We start from the raw sequence: 24296 nt of genomic DNA on the forward strand, positions 1-24296 counted from the left end.
CCGGCCGCGCCGCACGGAGCCATCCCGCCCCTCGTGGCACAGCCCGGGGAGGGAGAGCGGCGGGGGAAGGCGGTGACACGGCGGCGCTCGGCCTCGCCCCCCGTGCCTGTGGGAGGGGGGCAGCGGCGGCGCGGGGCGGGGCGTGAAGGGCCGGCGGCGGCTGCGGGGGCGTCGCTGCTGCGGGGCTGCCCCCGCCCGGGAGCGCTCGGGGGAGGGAGCGAAAGAAGGAAGGAAGGAAGAAGTCGCTGCTGCCGCTGCGGGAGGAGAAGGAGGTAGTGGCGGCGGCGGTGCTGTTGCAGCCGCAGGCAGAGCCTCCCCCTCCCGCCGGGCCGGGCGGGGCGGGCTCCGCAACCGAGATGTCTCAGGAGCGGCCCAAGTTCTACCGGCAGGAGCTGAACAAGACGGTGTGGGAGGTGCCCGAGCGCTACCAGAACCTCTCCCCGGTCGGCTCCGGGGCCTACGGCTCCGTCTGGTGAGTGCAGGGAGGGGACGGGGCAGTGCGGGGGAGGTCGCCTTAGGTCGCTGCCCCGCCCCGCGGCCCCCGGTGCCCTGCAGGGACCCAGGGTGGGCACCGCGGCGAGCGGCGCTCCACTGTCCCCCGGGAGCTCCTGTCCCCTGTGGATTCCTGTTCCCTATGGATTCCTGTCCCCCAGCTCGCCACCAGCCTCCTGCAAGAGACATTTTTCCTGCCCGGCTTTACGCGCCGTGCTGCCGGGAAGCCGCAGTCTGGTCTTTGGAATGCGTCGGGCATTGCACCACATGGCAGGTGGCTCTGAAACATTTTTGCAGGGGAAGATAATAATGTGTCGTTGCCGGGCCCCCCCGTCCCGCCCCGAATGAGCTCATATGGACAAATTTCAGCGAGGTTTCTTGCAGTTAGGAGGTGGGGAGTGCAGAGGGATGGAGCCCCCCCATAGCTGGCTTTGAAGAGCTGAGGGCTTGGCAGCTCTTGTCCCAGTTTCTTTCTGCACCTGAAGGATAGATTATATTTGAGGCAATTGTATTTGCATCCGGAATTTATTGATAGGCAAGAATTAGAGAGAAGGCTGGGAGGGCTGGTTTTGTATTCCTGGTTTGTTATAGTGCATTTACAAGCACCAATATTTTCTTGGCAATAATAGAAGAACACAGGAGGACTCGTTTTATTGCTATGGAATTACTGCAATACACATACTGCAGAATGTGCTCCCTGGGAGAGTAAAGTCCTGCTGTGAGACCTGCAGAAATACAGGGAGCTGGAAGAGTTTATTTTTTAATGCTTACCCAATAGGAACAAACCAGGCTGCATGTGTGAGATACAATACGTCCTTAATTTGTAGCTTCTCTGCTGAGCTGCGGTGGATCATTAAACATAAATGGAGCTGCATACTTTGCTTAAGCTTAAAGACAAGGTGGTATTTCAATCGGTTTGACTCTAGACTTTAGCAGTAATTTAGTTAAATGTTCACAGATTACTGCCTCCTTTGATTAAGAAACATCTTCCACATGAGCATTCTGGGTTTTGTTCTGTGTTCTTTGGTTCTGTCAAAGTGTGAGCAGAATTTTGAACTATGGGTGCATAATTACAAAGCTGCTTTGCTGTTGTGTTCGAGCAGGCATGCATATGTTTTTATTAATGTAGTGTGCAAATTTACACTATGGGTATCAATTTTATTATAAGGAGGGACACATGCTGCATTTTGCTAGTAAAGAAAATAAGTTCCTTTGCACGTGCTACAGTTTTAATGAAATGCTCAGCTGTTCTTAACCTGTTATAAGATTGTTGGTAAGCTGAGCTTAAATAACTTGCATTTTTTTTAAATGCTGTGATTGCAGTGTGCAGAGGCTTGCATTTCATAAAAGCAAACTAGGCTGGTCAATTTTGTAGCAAGAATAACCAGTATGCTTGCCGAGGTGTGTTTTTGGATTGGTTGTTGTTTTTTTTTTTTTTAAAGCATAATTATAGAATGATTTTGATTGGAAGGGAATAGACAGGTTTCTTTTGGTGAAAGAAGGACCTTGTTAACACAGCTGATAAATACCCCTGTAAGTGTCACAGAGTTATGCAACTCCTGAAATGTAATGGGAAATTAATTTGCTTCGTGCTGTGCCCTTTGTATTTTAAGGTTGATCCTACATCATACACCCCACTCCCATTTTCTCTTCCCCTCCCTACAATCTCCTCTGTACATGTAATATTGCAAAGTTTGTTTTCAGCCAGTAACTAAAGAGTTTGCATCATGAATTTCCTGTTTTGCTGTGTCAAAGCTTTCAAAGATTGTGCAACTTTGTTCAGACCAAGTGAAACAGTTTTGTATTGGAAGCAATTTCAGACATGTGGCAGAGTCTTTTTACAGTTCATGTTAATGGCTTCCTGTATGTTCTTCTAAAAATAGTTTTCAGAAAAGATGTTGTGATATGGAAAGTATGTCAGAATTGAAAAATTCAAGAAAACAACAAAAATGTTTGCATATTTATGGACATTTATTAAGCTGCAAGTGGTGATGCATATTATTTATGGTATTCCTGCAAGGACTTGTTCTGCTCTGTCCCTTTGGAGATTTTTTTTTCTCTCCAATAAAAAGTTTCATTTGGAATTTGGTGCATACCTGTTGGGATAGTACATAGTGGTGTTTGAACAATCCTTAAAATGGTAAATATAGTTTGTTCACTGCATTATTGCATTCAAATGTAATCAAATGCTCTGTTAAGTTGTCAAAATGAGGCATTTGAAAATGAGGAATCTCCAGAAGGTGGAGAGGAAAATGAATAGAAAAGAAAGCATTAAGGTGCCAATGAGTCACTCAGACTGGGGAGCTGTTGGAGGCTGCTCTGAACGTGCTGTGAGCCTGGTTTGGAGCTCCCTAATGCACAAACTTGACTTTGGGAGTCAGGGATGGAGGGAGAGGCATTTCTGCAGGCAGCCCGAGCCCCTGCCTGAAATGAGAGCAAATATTGCAGGGTTTTCTGAAGGGTGCAGTGCTGGAAGAATGAGGTTCAAATGGCCAGCTCAGGTGTTTTTCAGGATCCATTTTTTAAAAACTGCAAATGTTGGGGATACAAATAGAGATTCAGTTCCAAAACTTTGAGAAAAATCTACACACATCCTCAGATTGATTCTTCCTAAGTCACATAACAATTGCCGTGGCATCTGCTGTATGAAATGCTCTTTCATTCATTCTTGCAACATTTAGTGTATTTATACAACACAGTCTCTTGCTTGCTTTTGTAACCAGGCGTGCATTGAAAAAGGGCTCCTGACATATCCATTTTGTAATATTTCATGTAAGGAGAGGGGCCCAGACAATCCAACACGTTGCAGCGGGAAGCTGCTGAGCAGGGATGGGATTGATTGGTGACTCACTTCACTTGGAGGATTGCTTCATTTCTTGCCTGTGCTGGAGGGAAGTCTCGACTCCTGGCATCAGTTCAGGCAGCTCTGAGCTAAGCAGAATGGTGTTTTCACCAATTTCCCATCAATTTCTAAAAGGCTGTGAAGCACATTCGGTAAATCTTAGTTTACTAATTGTTATATTGTTGCAGCTGTTCTTTGTTGTATTGATGCTTTTGTAAAATAAAGGGCTTGGTTTAGTTGCTTTGCAAGCTATCTGTATTGCCTTAATTTGGAAAGGATTGAATGGCCAAGACTTACTCTTCCTCAAAATCTTGCATAAGAATTTTTTTTTAGCTTTTTAAAAATAGATTGTCAAGTGATACAGCCCTCCAAAACCTGTGATTTCTTCCCATTTCAACCCACAGTTGTACTGACACTGAGTCTGAATTTCTTGGCTACTGAGAATTTAGAGAAACATTATAGATCTAAGAAATTTTAGGACATTAGGGTCTAGAGGAAATGAAATAACCCTAAATAGCACATTTGTGTTATTAATCCACAGTTCCTCTGTGGATTTTTTTTCTAATCCTTTATCAAAGCATGCAAGCCTCCAAATCCTGTGTGTGCTTGGAGGGACAGGTGCCTGCTCCTCCTGCAAGGTGTGGTAGATGTGTGAGGAGTGGCAGGAACAGAGCTGTAAAAGTGAGTGGGATGAAGCAGCCACACAGGAAGGGTTGGCAGAAGATGTGTGGGGAGAGGGGAGCTGAGTGGGAGAAGGGCAGGCACAGAAAAGCTGTGAGCAGAGCTCTGACAGGGCTGGCAAGGAGCTTGGACTGTAGGGCAACTTGGGATATGAAGGGAAATTATTGAGAGCATGTGTCCTACAGGGAGATTTTTGTTGCAGCTTTCTTAGAAGCAGAAGCAATTCTAGCGCAGGAGAATGGTATTTGCAACCTTTATTGATATTTGCAGCTTTTATAGTGTGTTGGGAGGGTGGTGACTGAAGTGACTGCAGTCAATAATAAACTGTCAGGTGCTAACTGTGTTTTTCTGTCTGATTAGGAGTGAATAAATTAACTCCAGCTCTAAGGAGATTCAGTTAGCCTGGGTATTTGCAGAGGCACTAGCAATGAGCAGCTTCTATTTAGCAAAATAGCCTTTGCACAGAAATTAACATTCTGGTTATTTAATATTTAAATAAATTGTGCTCATAACTAACCTTGTTGCTTCGTTCTCTAAAGTAATTGTTTTCTTCTACCTCCTGTGTTCTGGATTCAATTCAGGTTAGATCAGAATTGTAATTTTAGCTCACTTGGGGTGAGGTGGATGCAGTTCGTTTGCCATAGCTCAGTGCTATGTAAGAGGTTAAAAAAAAAGTGTGGTAAATTCTAAATTTGTGCTGATCTTGTTTTAAAAGGGATTTAAAACTGTGGATCATGTCATTTTTTCCTAATTGGGCTTCTTTAGCTGCAATGTGATCGATGTAATGCAGCTGTTTAAAGTCTGTGATGAAAGGCAGCTCAGTGTTCTTTACCGTGTTCTCCAGCTGACAGCTGTTCTGTACTCTGCAGGCACCATGGGCCAGTTATCTGTACTGGCAGAAAATTACTCAGCATGATTTTAGGCCTCAAATATGTCCAGACTTTGTGTTCTGACTTCAAGTCTAGATTGTGAACGTTCAATTACACAGAATTTTCTTTCCTGAGCTTGTGCATTGTGCTGTTTAACCAGTACTGCTGGTTGTACAGCTGCTACAACAGCACAGTGACTTGATATGACTCCAAAAAATGTCATTTAATAACAAAAAGTGAAATTCAATTTCATCTGAATCCTGATATAGCTTATTTTGTGTCTGGTGGCTCTGAAATCTCAAAATCTTGGAAACCAAAAGAGAAATTTGTCTGTGGAGGTTTGAGATGCAGAGGATCACCTTCTTTGCAGATGAAAGAGTTGCTGGTATTTGCTGCATTTTGTACCTGAAATGTTTGGAAACTGGTGAAGATCCATGACTAATTTACAACAGCATGTGCTGAATGATGATGGTTACTCTTATTTTTGCTCTAAGTCCTAGAAAACACCTTATGTATCAGTAAAATTCTGGCATATATTTTCAGGCCAATCTAGAGATGTTTGTGTATTGCAAGATGGTGATTTTTACCCGAGGCTGAAAAAAATTGAATTCTCAATTTCATGAAGTGTTGCTGCTTAAACATTGATTTTTTTTTTTTTTTCCATAGTGATGTGTGAAAACTTGAGAATTTGAAATCAACATTAAAAATGAATGCTGGATGGCTTCTTTTGTGTGCCTGGCTGAGGTGTAGAGGATAACTTGCATTGGAAGTAGTTGCTCAGGGGTGTTTTTTGAGGCAGTGTGAGAAGCTTGAGTAACTCAGCTCTGGCAGGTTGCTGCTGCTGTGACCTGGTGTCCTCCCTGTGTTTTCCAGAGAGGTCTTTCCACTCTGTGCATGCCCTTTATAGAAAGGGAGATGCTCTTCTTCCACTGTGCACTGAGGGATTTTCCATTGCTGCCAGGGCCTGGGGGAAGGGTCACTGCTGCTGTTCTGTTTTCTATTTCACTTACCAAATTCCTTGCAACCTGGGCAAATCTGAGATGAGGAGTCTTTTTGCAGGTTAATTCTTTAAAAGCAAATGACAGCTGCCTTTATTTCACATAGCTCCTTTGGTGGGGTGGGCGTTGTGGTTTGCATATGCAATTGTGGGTTTATTCTAGGCCTGCTCTTGTGATTGGTTTTGAGCTTTGTTAGTTAAGCTTTATATTTAACACTTTATAAATATGTAGCATTCCTTTCTGCTTGATGTTTACCAAGAACTAGTGCATACTCACTTTTAAATGGAACCAGGAGTTCACCTGAAGCATAAATACAACAGGAAAATCAACCAGTATTGTCCTTGTATGACTCTTTCCATTCCATACTTTCCCCACATTCATTGCCTTGAGTGAAGTGTTGATTTCATATCCTCTCTTTCTCTTCCTCCTTCCTTTTTAACAGACCAGAGATTTATAATTGGATAAGAAATTACTTAAAATATAATTTTACTGTACCCTCTCTATATATGTATGTATATATATGTATATAGTTACTGACTAGGATTAAATAAGTCCTCATGGGCTCTTAAGAAAAAATACTACTTGTATGTGCAAGATTTCTGCTAAAGGGACAAGTTTTGGTCATGTACAGCTACTTATCATTCATTCCCAGGCACTTCTGTATAACAGAACTTGGTGATTGGATGAGATTTACCAAAGAAATTTAATTATAACTGATTTTATTAGGCAAAGTCCTGGATTTTTTGTGTGAATTTAATCCATGAAAATAGTATTTTGAGCATAGCATTTTGTGATCAAGTGTCATGTTTGAAAGTATGTTTAGGAATAGTGGTAGTATTTACAAGTGCTCTTCTCTCCAGAGTTTTAGTGCATGATTATGTTTAAGAGCACTTCAGGCAGCAGTCATAAACATTTCTCTTTCTTTCTACAAGATTTCCCTTTACTGTGTGGACAAGACTCATCTTTTAAACATTTTCTGCAGAAACCAACAGTTGTGCGAAATTGTGCAGATTTTGGGTGGTGTGCAGGTTATGGACCAGGATACCTAGGAATCACTTTCATTGGAGAAATGGTGTTGCCTGTAACTCAGTGTCTAGAAGAAGTGTGGATTTGAAGGCGTTCCCACAGAGTTCATTTGATGACTTTCCTGCTCTGCTCTGTGTTGCAGCTCTGCCTTTGACACCAAGACGGGGTTGCGGGTGGCGGTGAAGAAGCTCTCGCGGCCCTTCCAGTCCATCATCCACGCCAAGAGAACCTACCGGGAGCTGCGGCTGCTCAAGCACATGAAACACGAAAATGTGAGTGCAGGCACAGCCCCAGCTGCACCGAGCAGCCTGCAGCATTGCTCTTTCCTTGCTGCATGTGGTTTTTTCCTCATGCAGTCCAAGGTATTGGAGTATCTGGTTCATGATGATGTGAAGGAGTAAATGGAGCTGCAGAGCTCTCACGTGTGTCTGCATCAGGTTTGCCAGTTCCAGGAGGCTTTGTCAGCTTGCATGAAGCACAACACTGAACAGATGGAAATGAAACATCTGCCGGAATAAATACTTCAGTGCCACAAAGGATCTTAGTAACTGCTATAAATATATCTCACAGCTTTTCTCTTCACTGTTTTCTTTTCAGGTGATTGGCTTGTTGGATGTGTTCACCCCTGCCAAATCACTAGAAGAATTCAATGATGTGTAGGTAACTTCTCTGAAAATTGCAATAAAATGTCTTTTGTATCTCCTTTCCCAGGTTATAACAGAAATATTTGTCTCTTTAATTTGTCTGCCATCACTCACAAATAATCCTGAATTCCAGCACAAAGTCACAGTATATCCTAAGCTGTTGGACTTGTCAGAATTGTTCACCTGCTGTGGTTTACTGCCCAGTGCAGTTGGAATCACTGAACTAATTTGCTACATTATTTAAAGTGTCACGATCTATGTTCCATTGAGCAACGTGCTTTGGGACAGTCAGCTCTGCTACTGGAGATTTATGGGGAATTTTTATCCTAATCCTATTCAAGAGATTGCTTCACAGTCCACGTGTTTGCTTTTGTTCACAGGTACTTGGTGACACATCTCATGGGAGCAGACCTGAACAACATTGTGAAATGCCAGAAGCTCACTGATGACCACGTGCAGTTCCTCATTTACCAGATCCTTCGGGGCCTGAAGGTGAGTGTCCCTGTGTTCCCTGCATGGGGACAGCTCACCATGGGGGTGGAAGTTCCTGGTGAATGTTACACCCTCAGCAATTCAGATGTGTGCATAGGGCTTCTATAACTTCCCTAAAATATTGCAGAATAACGTTTTATTATTGTTGTTTCACTTCTGCCTCTCTGGAGCTCTGCATCAGTAAGGTTTACTGTCATTTTTATGTGTTCCTATGGGCAGAATCTAGAAAATTATGAACTGTGATGCCCTCTCTCTGGCAATGAATTTTCCATTTCTTCAGTTTTGTTTACTGTGTTGTTGCATTCGTGTGGCAGCACTCCTGGGTGTTCCTAAGGAGAGGCAAACTGGAACAGCCACCTGGTGAAACCCACAGACACACAGACAGACTGACAGACTGGAGTATCTGAATTGTGTGGGCTGGGCTAGGGCAGTATTTTCCAGGGAAGAGATGAGGAGGTGGCTGCTTGGACTGTTACATAAATTTTGTCTCATCTTATTTTACAGTACATCCATTCAGCTGACATAATACACAGGGTGAGTATTCATTCTAAGATTGTTTCCTGTAGTGAAATGATGTCTTTAAAAAATGAAGCGTGAATTTTACAATATAGCACCAAGAGAAACCAGAGAAAATTCTCTGAAATTTTTTTTTGGTTAAGTAGTAAAAAGTTTGAACAGGGGAAGTGGTTGTCAAGATCCATAATTTTCCTTTGTGAATTAGCTTTTCTCTTAGATACAGATATGCAGCACCAGTTTTGCGTTTATGAATATTTGGTTATATGTGATGCCTCTGAGAACCACAGAAGAGATTTCTCACTCTGATAAAATAATTTATCCAAAGTATTTGCCCTCAGTTAGAATCTGTATTTTTATCTCTGTTTACAATTTTACCTACTTCAGACTCGTGAAACAACACATACTCCACTGTTAATGCTGATGTTTAATTTTTTAGGATTTAAAACCCAGTAACCTAGCTGTTAATGAAGACTGTGAGCTAAAGGTAATGTAATTTAAAAATCTGATTTGAGTGTCATGTGAATGTCCCTTACAACTTAAGTGTCAAAACAATTCCTTTTGAAAGTACTTTGATAGGAAAGTAATAATGTGCTTCCCAGCTGTAGAGTTGTAAGGATGTGGTTTTTGTATCTGCTCCTGTGTTTTTAGTGAATCATCATGCAAGTGCAGAGTTAACAGCTTTAGTTTGTGTTTCCTTGTTTTGGAGACAAGATACCCAACTGTAATTCTGATTGTCGATCCTACGCTGTTCTAGCCTAGTGTCTTGTCCCAGGTTGTGAAATTTGGTTTCATAACGTGTTTTTGCAGCTCTCCCACCTGCCTGTCCCCAGCCAGTGCTTGCCTGGTGTTTGTGCTGGGTGTTTGTTGCCCTGCAGTGTTGCTTTGTGTTTGCAGATCCTGGATTTCGGGCTGGCGCGGCACACGGACGATGAGATGACCGGGTACGTGGCCACCCGGTGGTACAGGGCCCCTGAGATCATGCTCAACTGGATGCACTACAACCAGACAGGTAATGCCTTCAGCAGCACAGGAATCCTCTGATTTGTCAAGTTTATGAATTGTGAGGGGGAAATAAAAGAGGTTGTCCTTGCACGTGCATCTCCCTTTGATTGCATAAGTTGCCACTCCTGGTAATTATGTTTTGGAGTTGGTATTGGAACCACTTTCTGTCAAATGGAAGTGAAGAATCATTGTGATAGCATTCACCAGGAATCTGAACTTTTGAAACTGCAATCAGCAAAATATTGTCAGCACTTATCCTTGCTTTTCCTACCAAAGTGGTTTTTAAAATAAGTGACTGGGATGCGTCTGGTTGAGGAGAGTGTCTAGAGCTGTAGTGTGAAGAAATGACAAAACTGCCATGGGACTGTTTCAGGACAGAGTTGTTTGCTCTGGTTGGATGGGATGGTTCTGCTCAGGCTGTATTTTTATGCATCACGTTTTGTTTTCTGTTTTATTTTGTTCAGTTGATATTTGGTCAGTGGGATGCATTATGGCTGAGCTGTTGACTGGAAGAACGTTGTTCCCTGGCACAGACCGTATCCTTTAGAAGTAATTTCTTTTTTGAAATTGAAATTAGATCTTCATTTTCACATAGTTGACAAGAAAATAAGTTCTGGGTTTAATTATGGACTTCTGTTTGTTTGTTTTTAAATTAATGGCTTCTTTTACTCACAGTACAAAGAGGTGAGTTCTTGATTTTGCTGCACATCTGTTCCTCTTTATTGTCTATTGTCATCATTAGATTTATATACTCTTTGTTTCTGTTACTTTCCTTTAAGTTTATTTAAATTGATTAGTTGAGTTTCTAGCTAATACTTGCATGGATGTCTGCCAAGAATCCTGTCATGCTTCAGTTTTCTTGCAAATGTGATTCCCTTCTGGCCTCTCTTCTTTTCTCCTGGAGGTATCCTGGCTGTGAAAGCAGTGGATGCAAATTCTTTAGTGCCAAGGTTCTCATTAAAATTGCTCTGCAATGTTTAAGTTCCATTTCCATGCCTGACTGTGAACCTCCTTTCACAGTGTGCTTGTACTGATGTGAGAATTCAACCTTGAATAAGATCTTTCCAAAATATTTTTTTTGCCTCATCAGACTGGACTGGGTAGGACACTTTGGCAAATTTAAGACAACTTTATGAGATTTGCTCATATTTTCCCCAGGAAATTGGAAGTGAGACTTAATGCAAATTGTTGCACTTAAAATTTTTGCTCAGCCACACAAGATTGGGGTGAGATTTACTACTGGCAAGATTTTTCATTGCCTAGAGATTGAGCTTTCATTTGCCAGAGAAAATAACATTGCCCACCTTTTACCAAAGTTTGTTATTTCAACCACAGTCTGTTCATTTTAATAACTTCTGTTAATTTGTTAGTATTTGTGTCAGTGAATTTAAGTATGTTAGCACTTGATGAAAAGGAAGCTGGTGTTGGAATTGCTGCCTGCTGTTTATTTACCTTCAGAAAACATCTGGGTTCCAAAACTCCCTCCTGAGGAGAAGCTTTCATTCCAGCTTTCACAGTGTCACCTCTTTTCAATGTGCTTTAACTTTATCCTCTCCTATTTTTCTGCTTGACTCCATCTCATAATTTCTCTCTGAATTTGTTGTACTGTGCTGTGTAGTCATCTCTGCTGTATTTTTCTCTTGTCAAATGCAGAAACTGAATTAAACAAAGCTGGTGTATTTTTATCTGTTGATTCAGCATGTGTAGGTTGGTTTGGACAGATTTTTTTTAATTTCTTTTAAGAAAAACTGAGATACCAAGAATTGTTCATTCAAACAAAGCAAAAGCCTTTAAGCTGTTGCTATTTAACCCTAGCAACAGTGACACTTCAGATTTTAAAGAACTTGATGCTTGCAACTAAAATATTTGTAATAGGATTTGCAATGTGTAAGAAATGCTTCATGGTTTTGATTTATTTTGTGGTTTTTATGAATTGAACAAAATGGTGATTCTTCCAAGTCTGAGAAGTTTTTTATCCAACTCTGTTCTTAGCTGTAAATTAGAGCCACTGATATCTGCAATGCAAAATGAAGTTTACTTCTAGGAGCTAATTTATTTGCTTTATCATAATAAGGTACTTCATTCATTTATGTCTCCCAGCAGATGCTTGTGATGATTTACTTTAAATGCTCAATTTCGTTTGCAAATGGCAGTAATGCTTTTTAATTAAATGCTCCTTCTGTTTTGAGTTGCTTAGATTTAAGAAACAGACCCAATGCTTTCCTATCTTAGACTTTGTAGTAGTGTAATTCTTCCAGTGCTTCTGTTTAAAACTAAAAGAGGAGCAGGGTTGGTTCTGAATCCTGTTTGTGCATGGAACTCTTACCCAAGGATTGGAAAGGACCCTGGCTGGCAGCTCCCACTCCAGGTTTGCTGGCATCTAAAGACAGCAAGCACAATTAAGATAAGTCAGTTCTGGTTTCTTCCTGTCTTGGAAGGCTCTTTGAAATCTTTATATGTGCATTACTTTAGGAGAGAGTTGAAGGGGTTTTCCAGGTTTAGATCCTGTTGGGTAGTTCTGGGCCCTTAATTTTAGTGTACCCACAGATTTGCAGAGACTCTTGTTCCTCCTGTGGTGTCACTGTACAATTGCTGACTTCCTGACTTTGGAGTTAATATTAACATGAATAATTCAAGGTATGTTTGCCTTGTGTCCAGTAGCCAAGGATGTGATATCCATATCCAGCTCTAGAAAATTCCCTGTGCAGTTGGAAGCAATGGGACTTTGTGTTGCTGGAAATTGCTCCTGTTTGACAACTGAACATTTGAAGTAGTTCTTGGTTTTTAGTCTCAAGATGTAAATTTTCTCAAGTGTGAGCCTTACACTTCCAAAATTAGAATGACAGAATATGTAATGGCTCCTCAGGATGATCATCCCCTGTTCAGATGGTTCTCTTGTTGTATTGTTGGTCCCTTTCAGCAAGGATTTGGCAGAAGTGCTGGGATGTTATTTACAGTCCCTCACTTATTTCTGTGTACAGCCTGGGATGCACCCCTTCAGTGCAGGTAAGCTGTGAGTTCATTTAGTCAGGTAAGTAAAAAACTGGGACTCTGAAATGAGGATCTTCAGTGCTGTCTGTGATGATTGTGCCTCTGAAAAATGAATGTTGAGTTTAAACCTCTGAATCTGTAGAGATTCTAACCACAGCTGTCATTGACTTAAAGCAAGAATTGAGATACTCTTAGGGAAAACCCTGTGGTTAATTTGGGCTTAGCTCTGCAGGATTGCTGAACTACTTCTAATTTACAACTGAATGGAAGGTAATTGAATTATTCCTATTGTAATCTATGGGTGGAAGCATTGGATGAAAGATGGATTTCTAATACCGGTGAAATCTCTGCCAGGAGCTGGAGAAGGGGATCAGGATTGTGGGAAAGGATTCAGAGACCAAAAAGTGAGGTGATGAAAATCAGAGTCCTCAGGCATTGGACTCTGATCCTTGTGGGTGCCTTCCAGCTCAGCATTTTCTGTGCATGGGAGGCTTAGCTGAGGCTTTCTTGTTGGTATTGTTTTATTTGTCTGATGCCAAGATCAGTTTCTGTTAAACACAAATATTAAAGTTTTACAGCTCTGAATGTGAATTATTCATACAAATAAGCAGGAAAGTTAACTTTGTTTGAATATTTGACTCGCACAAAATAATATAAAGTAAAAATAAGAATATCTAGCTTTTCTTGTACTAGTTTAGCATTTTTGTATGTTTTGTGTTCCCTTGAACTCTGGAGAGTGTTGTTTGTTTTTTTTTTTTTACTGTTTTTATTCAGTATTCTGAAACTTCCATGATAACTAACCAGTCTGAAATTACATATTCTTCTGATACACCTTGTTCTTGCTTGTGATGGCAGCTAAAACAACTTGGAACTTTGCTTTGCCTGGATAAACCATTACAATCTTGTGAGATTTGCTGCTGGTGGTGATAGCAGGTTATTTTCTGAATTTTAGAATCCCTCCTCAGTCCTTCGGAGTACCTTGAAGATGGCCCTTGGGGTTTGCATGCTGTGCTTTCCTTCCCCATGCACATGTGCTGGTGTTTTTCTCCTGCTTTGTATTTATTAAATCTCTTTCCTGTCTTTATTGCTTGTGGCTCATTTCTCTGGGAGGTGCTGGGCCCTGTAGTTAAGGAATGCTGCAGTTGAGCAGGTTAGAGATGGCAGGCCTAAAACCAGAAGCAGGGTTGGGTTTTGGCCGGGCCAGTTCCACAGTCTGTTTTTCCTTATTTATCTCAGAAGTATCTTCCACTAGCAAACAGGGCAGCAATAGTGTTGGCACACCAGTGCACAGGCTTTTAAATGCCTTTAAATAAATTAAATATTTAAAATGAGCTGTGGCATGTTAGCACTCTGAAATTTGCACTTCAACTGCTGCTTGCACAATAAGTGCAAGAAGTAAGGACTGTTTTAAATAGCTCTGAAGAAAATCTCATTTAAATGAGCCAGTTGTGGTTAGTAGAGTGCCCTTTGCTGATTCTCCTACAGCATATTCTGATCTCATTTTAAGCATTGACTCTTCAGAGTTTGCAATTCAGCTGTGCTAAATCCAACTAGATATTGGGTTTACTCTTACATTTTGAGTGTTTTGAGTAGCTAGAAGTTTGCCAAGTAACTTTACAAATGGAAAATTAATTCAGCTCTTCTGACAAAGTGATGATTCCAGAGCTCTTAATTAATTTGATAGATAAAACTTTAGACTAAAGTTTACCTCAAAAGATGGTGGTTTTAGCAAAGCATTGGTGATTCCCTTCATACAGAGTTTGTCAATATTACAGGAACTGTGTTGTTTTCTAGGGTTTTTTGAACAGGTGACAGTTTTTGAAGTTCTTGCAGTACTCAAATTAAAAAATACTCTAAGAAGGAACTGCAGCTGTATCTCCAGCCATCAGGAAGGCATTGATCCCAGAACACAAGATTGTCTAAAAAAAATTGGTGTAACTACTTTGGTATAATTTTAAAGGCAAATATGAACATTATGGACAGTCTGAAATCCCTGTGGAGGATAATTCAGGGGAGAAGGGAGATTATGCATTGATGGTTTTAAAAAGGATCCTTTGTGTCTTCTTAGTGTCTTGAGATTTAGACATGGAACAGTGTCTTTGATGGAATTCCCCCCTCAATTTTGTTTTGTCACCTTGGCCTTGTTAAAGGGGACAGCTCAGGCTGGGAGCTCTGCTCCTGGTAAAACATTCTTTCCACCTGCAGTGCTCCCTCCTGAGAGCTCTCCACAGACCTGTGTTAAACCCGAGCCCTGCTCTGCTGCTGCAGCAGGTCTGGCGGGCAGGAGGGATGTTCAGGTGCTTCATCTGCCCTGGTGGTGCCAGGAGGTGCCAGGCAGGACCCTGTGCCAGCTGCAGCAGCTCGGCTGCCCTGGCTGTGGGCAGGGGGTGCCCATGGTGAGGTGATGCTGCAGGGCCCAATCATTTCCTGACCTCCTGAGCTTAAGAAGTGGCTGAGTGAGCTTGGAAGGTGTTCACAAAAAGCCTTGACTTTCCTCTTAATATGAGTGCCTACCCTTTGCAGCCTTCTGCTTTACTTCAGCTGTTACTAATGCAAGCTAATCCTGTGAACTGCAGCTTGGTGTGGGGCCTGAGGGGGTGAAGGGAGCATGGAAGTTCAGCCTTTGCCACTGGGGCTAAAGATTTCTGCTCCAAAATAGTTCAGGATGCAGTGCCCCATTCCATGCATGTGGGGTATTGCAGACAAGATGTTCAATCAGTCTGATACCAGAGAGCTCAGTTATATTCAGTTGTAACAAGAGGAGTGAATATGGTTTGTCTAAAATAGCTTTTCAGTCAAGGCCTTGGCAAGAATTAATTTGCAGCGTTAATAGGGTGATGTGTTGCGCTTTTCATTTTGATTTCTCCCAGCATTTTCCTTTATGGTCCATCATTAGATATTGATCAGTTGAAGCTCATTTTGAGACTCGTTGGAACCCCAGGGCCTGAGCTTTTGAAGAAAATCTCCTCAGAGTCTGTGAGTTTACACTTTGATTGTAATATCTGCCCTTTCAGAAGTCCCGAGTTTGTGTGTTGTTCTCCTGTAGTCTTATCTGTAGAATGTGTTGGGATTTATTTTCTGTTATTTTTCTTCATTTGTAATCCTTTGCTCTTGGATGGCTTTAAGTTCTTTTGCTTTGTGTATCTGATCTTTATTCCTCTTTACCTCTGCCCGTGGTATGATTTCATCCTTCCATATTCTCATTTTACTGCTTCGTGACTTTTCTCTCAGTTTGTGGGTTTATGCTTTGTGATCTGTTGTACCATCAGGTGTTACTGGGGAAGTATTTTTCACAGCTAAGATCTTGAGGCTTGTCTCAGTTATTATTTCTCCAGATTGCATACCCAGGGATCTTTCTAAATAGGAGCAGGTGTGTTATCCTCTAAATACACACAGTCCCTTCTGTAGTGTGATTAATTTCTGAAACACTGCTGCCATTTCTTTATTTTTGTAGCAGAAAATGCCTTTTAGGTGCCTTTCTGTAGCAGCTGTTGCAGGGCCCACGGCAGAGCCTGCTCTTGTGCTATGTGGGTTTTGCTGTATGGGGCCCTTTGACCAAGGGAGCACCAGAAAGGCTTCCTGCAGTCACTCTGGGAGGGTCACCTCCATTTGCAGCACTTGCTGTGCTGTAGGAATCTCAAATTGTGAATCGTGCAAACCCAGTGTGAAATGGCCTTTAATTGTACCTGTTCCTGAAGGAGGAGTGAATAAATCAGAGCCAGGGAGGAGCAGGTGAATGCACAGTGAGCACTGAGGCCACTGCAGTTTGTGAGCTGCAGCAGGGGATCAGAGCTGTGGAAAGTGGTGAGAAGATTATGTAGTGCTGCAGCTTAATGTTCCTGTAACAGTGACTGTAAATACAAGTGTGAGATTAGCCTTGAATAACACCTGCTGGAGGGATGTGCACTGCAAATTGGGATCAATTGGGCAACTTGCTGAACATCCCACCAAAGTAAAAAGTAAAAACCAAAGTAAAACACCTGGGATGTTCCAACTTTGGAGAGATTAGAGCTGAATAACCCAGATTGATTTGGTTGCCCTGTGAATTGACCTTAGGACTACTCTGGTGTTTGAAGTACAGGGATTAGCAAGAGACATAAGATGGAAGGTTGACTAAATTAAGCAGAAGATTAATTTGCATGTGTAAGTTGAAGTGGGTCTTTTTTTAAACATTATTGCACAATAAAAATAATAATTGTTCTTATCCTGGTTTGAAGCAAGTCTGTTTAAAAAAAAAAGGGCAGTAAATACTGTTTCTACTCTTTATCCATTGTATGGGGAAAGCAAAACTCTAGTGTTTGATGGTTTTGTGTGTGTCACTATAACAAATTCTGGTTTTCTGCTGTGTTACTTTACTGACTCTCACTTTCCCTGTTCACTGATACCGGCTAACTCTGTTCAATGCTAATGTTTTGCTAATTTTGCATTTAATGCCTTCTGTCACCCAGCCCACATCAAAGGGCACTCAGCTGTTCAGAAGGTGTCAGTTGTGAGCCAGTTTCACTTTGCACCACAAGAAACTTAAGCACTTTCTATGCAGCAAGAGGAAAAAAGAGCTGGTAACCAGTGCAGAGGGTAGAGTTTTTGTTTCTGTTTTCATTTTTGTTCATTTTCCTGAAGCTGTGTATAGCTGCACAACTCAGGAAAAATTTTGTGAAGCAGCCTCAGCCAAAGGAAGCGTCTACTCTGATGGCTTAAAATTTCTGGAAATGTGAACGCAACCTTGTTGGAGTGTGATGCTCCTTCCCTTGGACAGAAATACTTTCTGTACTGGCAGTTACCAGCTGAGCAGTGATTCTCCATTGCTTTAAGTGTTCACTTGTGAAATTGCTGAACATCTCACAGGTAGCTGAAAAAAATCAGTAGTCCCTGCCTGTGTGGCTTTTGCCTTGTGGTTTGCAGAAGAGATGCTTTTGTATGCGACTGTTTTCTGTTTGAAATGGTTTTTGCACTGTTTTTAACAAAGCCCTTGACGAGGCACTTAAGATATTAACCAGCTTCAGCAGATCATGCGTCTGACGGGAACGCCCCCTGCCTATCTCATTAACAGGATGCCCAGCCACGAGGTGAGATCTGAGAGAGGAAGGGGGAGTGCAGGGCAGGGCTGCACTCAGTGTTCTCCACTTACGTGAATGAAAGGCTTGCATGTGGCATGGGGTGGGCAATTAACTACTGCTCTTCTGCAAGACTTTGGTACTAAAGGAAGATGTGAGATCTGGGCAGTGTGTGCTCAGCCACAGACGTGTGAGACTGGGAGAGCCTGGCTGTGAGCTGGTTTTGCATTGTGTGCTGTGCTGTGCAGCTCCGCAGAGCTCAGCAGGCTGCACCCAGCCTTGCTGGGACACAGGGGCTCAGCTCTTCCTGCACCTCTCTGCTTTCCAATCTTTGCCACAAGTAATGTCAGCTCTTCCTCTACTGTCTTGAGTGCCTTAGTTGGGACAGGTAATGCTGATGTGCTTATAGGTGTCAGAGTAAGCAAGGAGACAGACCATAATAACCTGTGCTTCAGGATAGTTGAAAAGTACTTGATTTTGCTGGCTGGATATTGTCTGATACTTCAACGGAGCATTTCTTTCCACAGGCAAGAAACTACATCCAGTCTTTGTCTTACATGCCGAAAATGAACTTTGAAAATGTCTTTATTGGTGCCAATCCCCTGGGTAAGATCTGTTTATTGAATTTTCCTGAAACTGAAGCTAGCATGTCCTGTCCTTTGGAGCTTCCCAGAGCTTTGTTCTGGCTGCAGGAGTAGTGCAGAGCAGGGTTGTGTTTATGAAGGACATGTGGGCCAAGGGTGTAAGAGGAACAAAATGCTGGATGATGGTGGGTCCTGAGAAAGTACAGATTCCTCATCCATGTTGGGCCTTTAGAAGCTTTACATTTCAGAGCAGAGTCCCACAGCTGATGTGAGAGATGCTCTGTGTCTGGTGCTCTTGCAGCCGTGGACTTGCTGGAGAAGATGCTGGTCCTGGACACGGACAAGCGCATCACGGCCGCCGAGGCGCTGGCCCACGCCTACTTCGCCCAGTACCACGACCCCGACGACGAGCCCGTGGCAGACCCCTATGACCAGTCCTTTGAAAGCAGAGAGCTTGAGATTGAAGAATGGAAAAGTGAGTCTGGGGCAGGGGAGGGACAGCTTCTGTTGTGGTTGTAGAATTATGGAATATCCTGAGTTGGAAGGGACCCACAGGATCATGGAGTCCAACTCCTGACCCTACACAGGGATCCTGTACAAGTCCAGAATCCCATCGTGTGCATCCCTGAGAGCATTGTCCAAACAGTCCTGGAGCTCTGGCAGCCTCAGGGCTGTGCCCATTCCCTGGGGAGCCTGGGCAGTGCCCAGCAGAAGAACCTTTCCCTGAGATCCAACCCAGCCCTCCTGACCCAGCTCCAGCTGCTCCCTTGGGTGCTGTCACTGCTCACAGAGAGCACAGATTGGACCTGCCCCTCTCACACCTTGATGAGTCTCCCCTCAGTCTCCTCTCCATCCCATGAGGTAAGGTTCAGCTAAGCCATGGTCAGAGGCACAGCAGAAAGTGATAAAAATGTAGGCAGGCTGTTGATTCTGTCCTTACACTAAGTGAATCTGCTACATGCTGTGTGCAGGTTTAGCACAGTCCCTGGTAATTAGTTACTGCTAGGAGCACACAAACATATCCTTGTTTTCAAACTTGCATCTCCTCAATGCTCTGGAAGTATCTTTTATTGTGTGTGTTGGTCTCTGAGAGTGGTGTAACCATTCTTTAATTCTTTGTCTTAATTAAACAACACTTTTTGTGTAAAATGCTGTTAGAACATTGGAGATTGTTGCAGGTTTTCTTGCATGAAGGTGTGACTGGTAGCGCTATCACAGTCCTGCTGCTGAGTTTCTGTCCCACTTCTCCCCCCAGGCCTGACTTATGATGAAGTAATCAGCTTTGTGCCACCCCCGCTCGACCAAGAGGAGATGGAGTCCTGAGAAACTGCTCTCTTCTGTTTGTCCCACTCACTGTGAAGGGAAGGCCTTTTCATAGGGACTCTCCAATTATCGTTCAAGTGCCTCATCACAACAATATTCTCCTTAGTGGAGGGGTTTTGTGTGTGTTGAACTGGGGAGGGAGGGGGGAGGGAAGGAAGCTGAGTCTATGTAAACATGCTGCATGCTCTTGTATTCTGTGTACAGCCTGGGGCAAGCCTCTGGAGACCTGTTCTGACTGCACTTAGTTCTTCCGGAGTAACAGTGCACCACCAGCCTGCACTGCTGGGCCGAGGTGAGCAAGGTGACAGTGACAGTTTGGTTGCAATCATTGCCATTTATCAATTCTCCTACAACTGAGTAACCTCAAAAAGAATGAAAGTTGGTTTATAGTCTTAGAGAGTCCTCTGTTTTCTTCAGGACTGAAGGTGGGGTTGAGGGATGTCCTTGTTCAATGCCAGGTGTGTGATTTACATCCAGATCTTCCTGGTGCAGCAGAGTGTAGAGGCCTTCTGGTGTCTGATTCTTGGAACATGAAAAGATGTTGTTTGAAACTGTAAATATGTTTGTGCCTTAAATAAAGGGGGAGAGAGGGGGAAAGGAAGGCTGGGGTGGAAATCTGACCCACTGTTCTTGAGGGTGAAGGCTCCCAGGTAGCGAGGCATGAACTCAATGTAATTGGGAAGTAATTTTGAGGCAACAGCTTCAACCCCTGGATTGGGTATTCCTGTGTTTTTCACTTTCCTCCTCCTCTTGTTCTGAGGCTTTTCAGCATTATCTCCAGGAGCCAGAGGTTGGGGAAGATCCTTGCTAGCCACACGTTTGTGTATTCTGTTCCCTACAAGGTGGTGTGTTTTTGCATGTTGTAGCTGTATGTGCATGTAGAGCTGCTTGATTTTTGTCCTTACTTTTTGGGGATGGCACTGGGGGCAGTTCAGGCATCAGTGAAATGTTTGCTGAGTACCTCAGGCAGTGCCATAAAATCACAGCACCCTTCCTGCTGTGCTGCAGCTCCTTGTGAAATAGCTGTCATCCTAGAGGCTTCAATGAGGGAAGGATGTCATGTCCAACACCAGAGCAACATGCACCTTTTTCTTTGTTCTGACCTTCTCTCTGCAGAGGAGAAGAGCTTGGGTGGAAAGGTTTCTTGTGAGATCAAATGTAAAAAGCATTCTTTAAAGAAATGACTATAGTATCTTGTGCCAGAACTTAAGTTATTTCCTGAAAAGATTTTTTTTAGAAGTATTGGAACCCAAAGCAAAGAAATAAGCATGCATAAACACACAATCACCCTTTCACTGTCTATATCTATAAATACAAATATTTATATACATAAAACTAACATTTACTAGAAGTTTTTTTATCCTCTCACGTAAGAGCTTCTTGGCTATTTCTTAGCAGGTTGATCTCTGCCCGAGGAAACATGAGAAGGGAGTATGTTTGAATACAAACATGGTTCAAATATTTTGTATTTTCCAGGACTCTGCATGAGTGAAGTGCCCAGAGTTAGAGACTGGCAGGAGGGAGGTTTCTCAGCATGTTTGTGTGCTCCATCTGTAGCTGGAGAACTCAGGAGCCCAATTTTAGGGCTTCTGGATGAAACATTTTTAGAATTTAATTTGTTGCAGGCATCCTGTGTGGGCAGTGTACCCGTGTATGTGAGGAGAAAGGCTTTTGCAGTATTTTGTATTCTTGTTACCTGTGGGGCAGAGAGTGTTTTTGTAGTGTTTTTGCCCCATGTTTGAAGAGGCAGCACAAAGGGATGGGACGTGGATGACAAAGCCATTGATTCTTCCTAGGCTACTTCCCAGCGATCTCTTCAGGCCAAAAGTTCAATAAAGGTCTGGGCTGAGATGAAGAGAGCAGCTCTGTTGTGCTCTAGGATAAAACTCTCCACAGCCCAACAAAATCAAGACAAAAAGCCTCCCTTTTCTGCTGGGCCAGCAGGCTGGGTATTCAAATACAAATGTAGATATACTGTGTAAACCTACAGCAAGATTATTTTTATCAGCCATTTTCTGTGTAGATGCTACAGTGTGATTTCATGCAGAAATATTGCTAAAGATTTTTAAAACCTCTCGGTGTTGTGCGTGTGGGTGTGTCTGTGTGCGTGAGTGGGAATGGTTCATTGGAGTCTGTCCTGAGGGAGCCCCTGGGGCACAAACTCCCTGCTGCCAGTGCCGTGCTGTGCTCAGCTGCCTGGGCACCACGCTGCACCCAAAAGCAGAGATCTGCTATTTTGTTTCTATCCATGGATTTTGCTGTAATTGGTTATGCCAGATAAGATGTCACAATACCACTGGTTAAAAATAAAATCTATTTTTCAGATTTACTGCACTGCTGGTACTTGGAAACCTCTTGCACTGAAGTGTTGAGTTTTTAGCATGGTGTGAATTTCTCTGCTGTGCTGTGGGGGATCCTGGGTGTGATGGCTGGGAGGGGACAAGGTGACTGGAGGCTGACTCTGCTGCCATGGGGCTTCTTGTCCCTTTTTCCACCAATCTGAAGTTTCCTGTTTGACTTGGTCACTGGAGTTAACTCATCTCAGTACACCCAGACCTGCCCCAGCTATTCAGGGCTCCCTAATTGGCTGCTGATTGTGTGCACAGCAGCAGCTGAGCAAGGGCTGTGTTCATCAAATAACCCAGGAGTTACATGTTTGCTTAAGGACCAGGAGCCTTTGCTGTGACACCTCTTTGCTCACAGGTGTGAGCAAGAGTTTTTTTATAGACCCAGCCAAGCTGTGGATTATTTCCGGGCTGTGCTGCTGCAGCCAGGGCTGATTACACAGATACTGCCATGGTGCCTTGTCCGTGTTTGTGAACAGCAGGCTCTGCTGGGCTGCCTGCAGAGCATAAGGGCCAATGCAGTAGTTGCACATAAAGCAGGCACAGTGAATTTTCCCTGCCCCCAGTTGTACTTTTCCTGTAGGGACACCTTTGCAGGTGCCCTGTATGGAAGGAGCCAAGGCTCTGGGCCGGGTGGAGGGCTGCTGGGGTAGAACACTTGCAAGCAGCTAGGCTGGCTTGGTAAGGCTCGGCTTAGTCACTTCCTTTGGGAGCGGGGAGGATGCACCTCCTGTGTGGGAGCCCCACCTGAGCTTCCTGGTGCTGGGGAGAAATGCTGAGGTGCTCTCTGCTCACCAGGAATGGTCCTGGTGGGCTGGTGGGTCACAGACACGGCGGAGAGCACGGGCTTTGCTTTGTCCGAGAGGAGCCAGGAAGGGCTGAGAGCTGAAACCGCGCCCAGCAAAGCCTGGGGTACAAACCGTGCCGGGGCTGTTCCCATCCCTCAGCTGCTCCTGGAACCGCTCGCAGCAGTCACTTGGAGAGCCTCAGCCCACTTCCAGCACCTCCCCACGCTGCTGGGAAGCCGGGCTCGGGAGAAAATCGCCATCGCTGTGATCCCGTGGTGTCCTTTGTCACGAGCTGTCCGTCGGCTTCGAGAGCATCCCCTGCGTGCCTGACGCGGTGTGTCTGCGGCTTGTCCCTCGGATTCCCCGGCTCGGCCAGTCCTTACTCATCCCCTTGTTTGGAGGAGGGATTTCACAGCCCCTGCCGAGCCCCGTGAGGATATTTCCGGGCTGATGGAGCAGCAGAGCGGGAGCTGTGCATGACAGGGGCTGCCAGAGGCGTGCCCGAGCGGGGCCGGCTGCTCCCCTCCTGCAGCAGAGCCCAGAGGCACCTGTACAGCACCGAGGCGTGTCAGGAAACCTGATGCCTCACCTCTGCCAATGTGGAGGCGGAGGGAGGAGGGCCCAAAGACATGTCCCTTCACGCTCGCAACAGCTGAAAACAGAGAAGGAAACTCGCTAGAGCCTTTCCCAGCAGCGCAGGAAGCCTCCCTGCCCCGCTCTCACCTCAGCAGCCCTCCCGCACTCCACTACTCTGGGGGGGTGGCTGTCCCACACCCGCCGGGCGATGAACATCGCAAGGAGAAGAGGCTTTTACAGACAGGAGGTGAACAACACGCTCTGGGAGCTGCCCAGGAGATACACAAACCTGCACCCGCTGGGCTCCGGGGCCTACGGCTCCGTCTGGTGAGTGGGGTCCCGCTCGCAGCGCCCCGGGGCTGGGGGCGCTGGGAGTTCCGGGCCGGGGGGAATGAGGAGGCGCTTGGCAGAACCCCTCCATTAAGGAAGGCCATTTGCATGTGGGATGGGGACAGGTTGTGTCCTGTCCAGCTGGACGCTCGCTCGCCTGAAGAGAATGCCCCAGGGTGGGCAGAGAGGGGACAGGGCAGGGGTGCCGGGGCTGCCGAGCACCCCGGCACTGGGGTCGGGCAGGTTTTGAGCTGCTGTGGACTCTTGCTTGCTCTGGTAGCACAGGCAGGAGGCGGGGGAATACCTGAATGTCTGGAAGAGATTTGTCTGTGATTTGTGATTTCCAGAGGTGGGAGCTGGAACAGGGTGTCCTTGCTGCTCAGTCCCAGGCAGCTGAAGCAGATGGACAATGCAACCCCCACCCTGACACAGTTTCCAGTTTGAAATCATAAAGTGGATAGAAATTATCGCAAACCAGGATCACTAACAGACAGGACTTCCTTCATGGCTGATGATAAACCCCAGCCTACAAGAGAGCAGCAGGAGCTGCTGTTAATTATTCAACCAGGCAAAGATGCCTGAAGCAAGAGCAAGCACAAGGCAGAAATTGCTGGGTTTGCACTGATGAGCCAGAGATGGGCAACCCTGAAAGGTTAAATATGAAACAGTCCATTGATAGTATCTGAACAGAGCCCTTATTTCATAACATGCTGAGCTAAAAATAAATGAAAAAAAAAAAAAAA

General features: G+C 44.3%; 2 protein-coding genes across 3 annotated transcripts in view; both read left to right on the forward strand.

Moving 5' to 3' along the window:
- MAPK14 (mitogen-activated protein kinase 14) lies at window positions 1-21841 on the forward strand. 2 transcript variants are annotated; one of them, XM_058819540.1, is made up of 12 exons: window positions 1-472; window positions 7051-7180; window positions 7506-7564; window positions 7933-8044; window positions 8549-8578; window positions 8997-9044; window positions 9455-9569; window positions 10027-10098; window positions 15450-15529; window positions 18135-18213; window positions 18493-18666; window positions 19447-21841. In XM_058819540.1, exons 1-12 carry the CDS (start codon window positions 357-359, stop codon window positions 19512-19514), a joined length of 1083 nt encoding a protein of 360 aa, XP_058675523.1. In that variant the 5' UTR covers window positions 1-356; the 3' UTR covers window positions 19515-21841. The 2 variants fall into 2 exon arrangements, with proteins under 2 accessions (XP_058675523.1, XP_058675524.1); XM_058819541.1 differs by lacking the exon at window positions 15450-15529 and adding an exon at window positions 17540-17619.
- MAPK13 (mitogen-activated protein kinase 13) overlaps window positions 19729-24296 on the forward strand; it is a 13603-nt gene continuing 9035 nt past the window's right edge. The window contains exons 1-2 of the mRNA XM_058819539.1: window positions 19729-19806; window positions 22658-23550. Coding sequence (XP_058675522.1) covers window positions 23432-23550 — 119 coding nt within the window. The 5' untranslated portion in view covers window positions 19729-19806; window positions 22658-23431. The remainder of the gene's footprint in view (window positions 19807-22657; window positions 23551-24296) is intronic.

Source organism: Ammospiza caudacuta, chromosome 24 (genome assembly GCF_027887145.1).
Source record: "Ammospiza caudacuta isolate bAmmCau1 chromosome 24, bAmmCau1.pri, whole genome shotgun sequence".
NCBI classification, from domain to species: domain Eukaryota; kingdom Metazoa; phylum Chordata; class Aves; order Passeriformes; family Passerellidae; genus Ammospiza; species Ammospiza caudacuta.

Bases quoted from the DNA above. Each gene is read 5' to 3' on its own strand.
- MAPK14 (XM_058819540.1), top strand. From the start codon at position 357: ATGTCTCAGGAGCGGCCCAAGTTCTACCGGCAGGAGCTGAACAAGACG. The intron at 15,530-18,134 runs GTGAGTTTACAC...TTCTTTCCACAG, and splicing joins AGAAAATCTCCTCAGAGTCT to GCAAGAAACTACATCCAGTC. The intron at 18,214-18,492 runs GTAAGATCTGTT...GTGCTCTTGCAG, and splicing joins TATTGGTGCCAATCCCCTGG to CCGTGGACTTGCTGGAGAAG.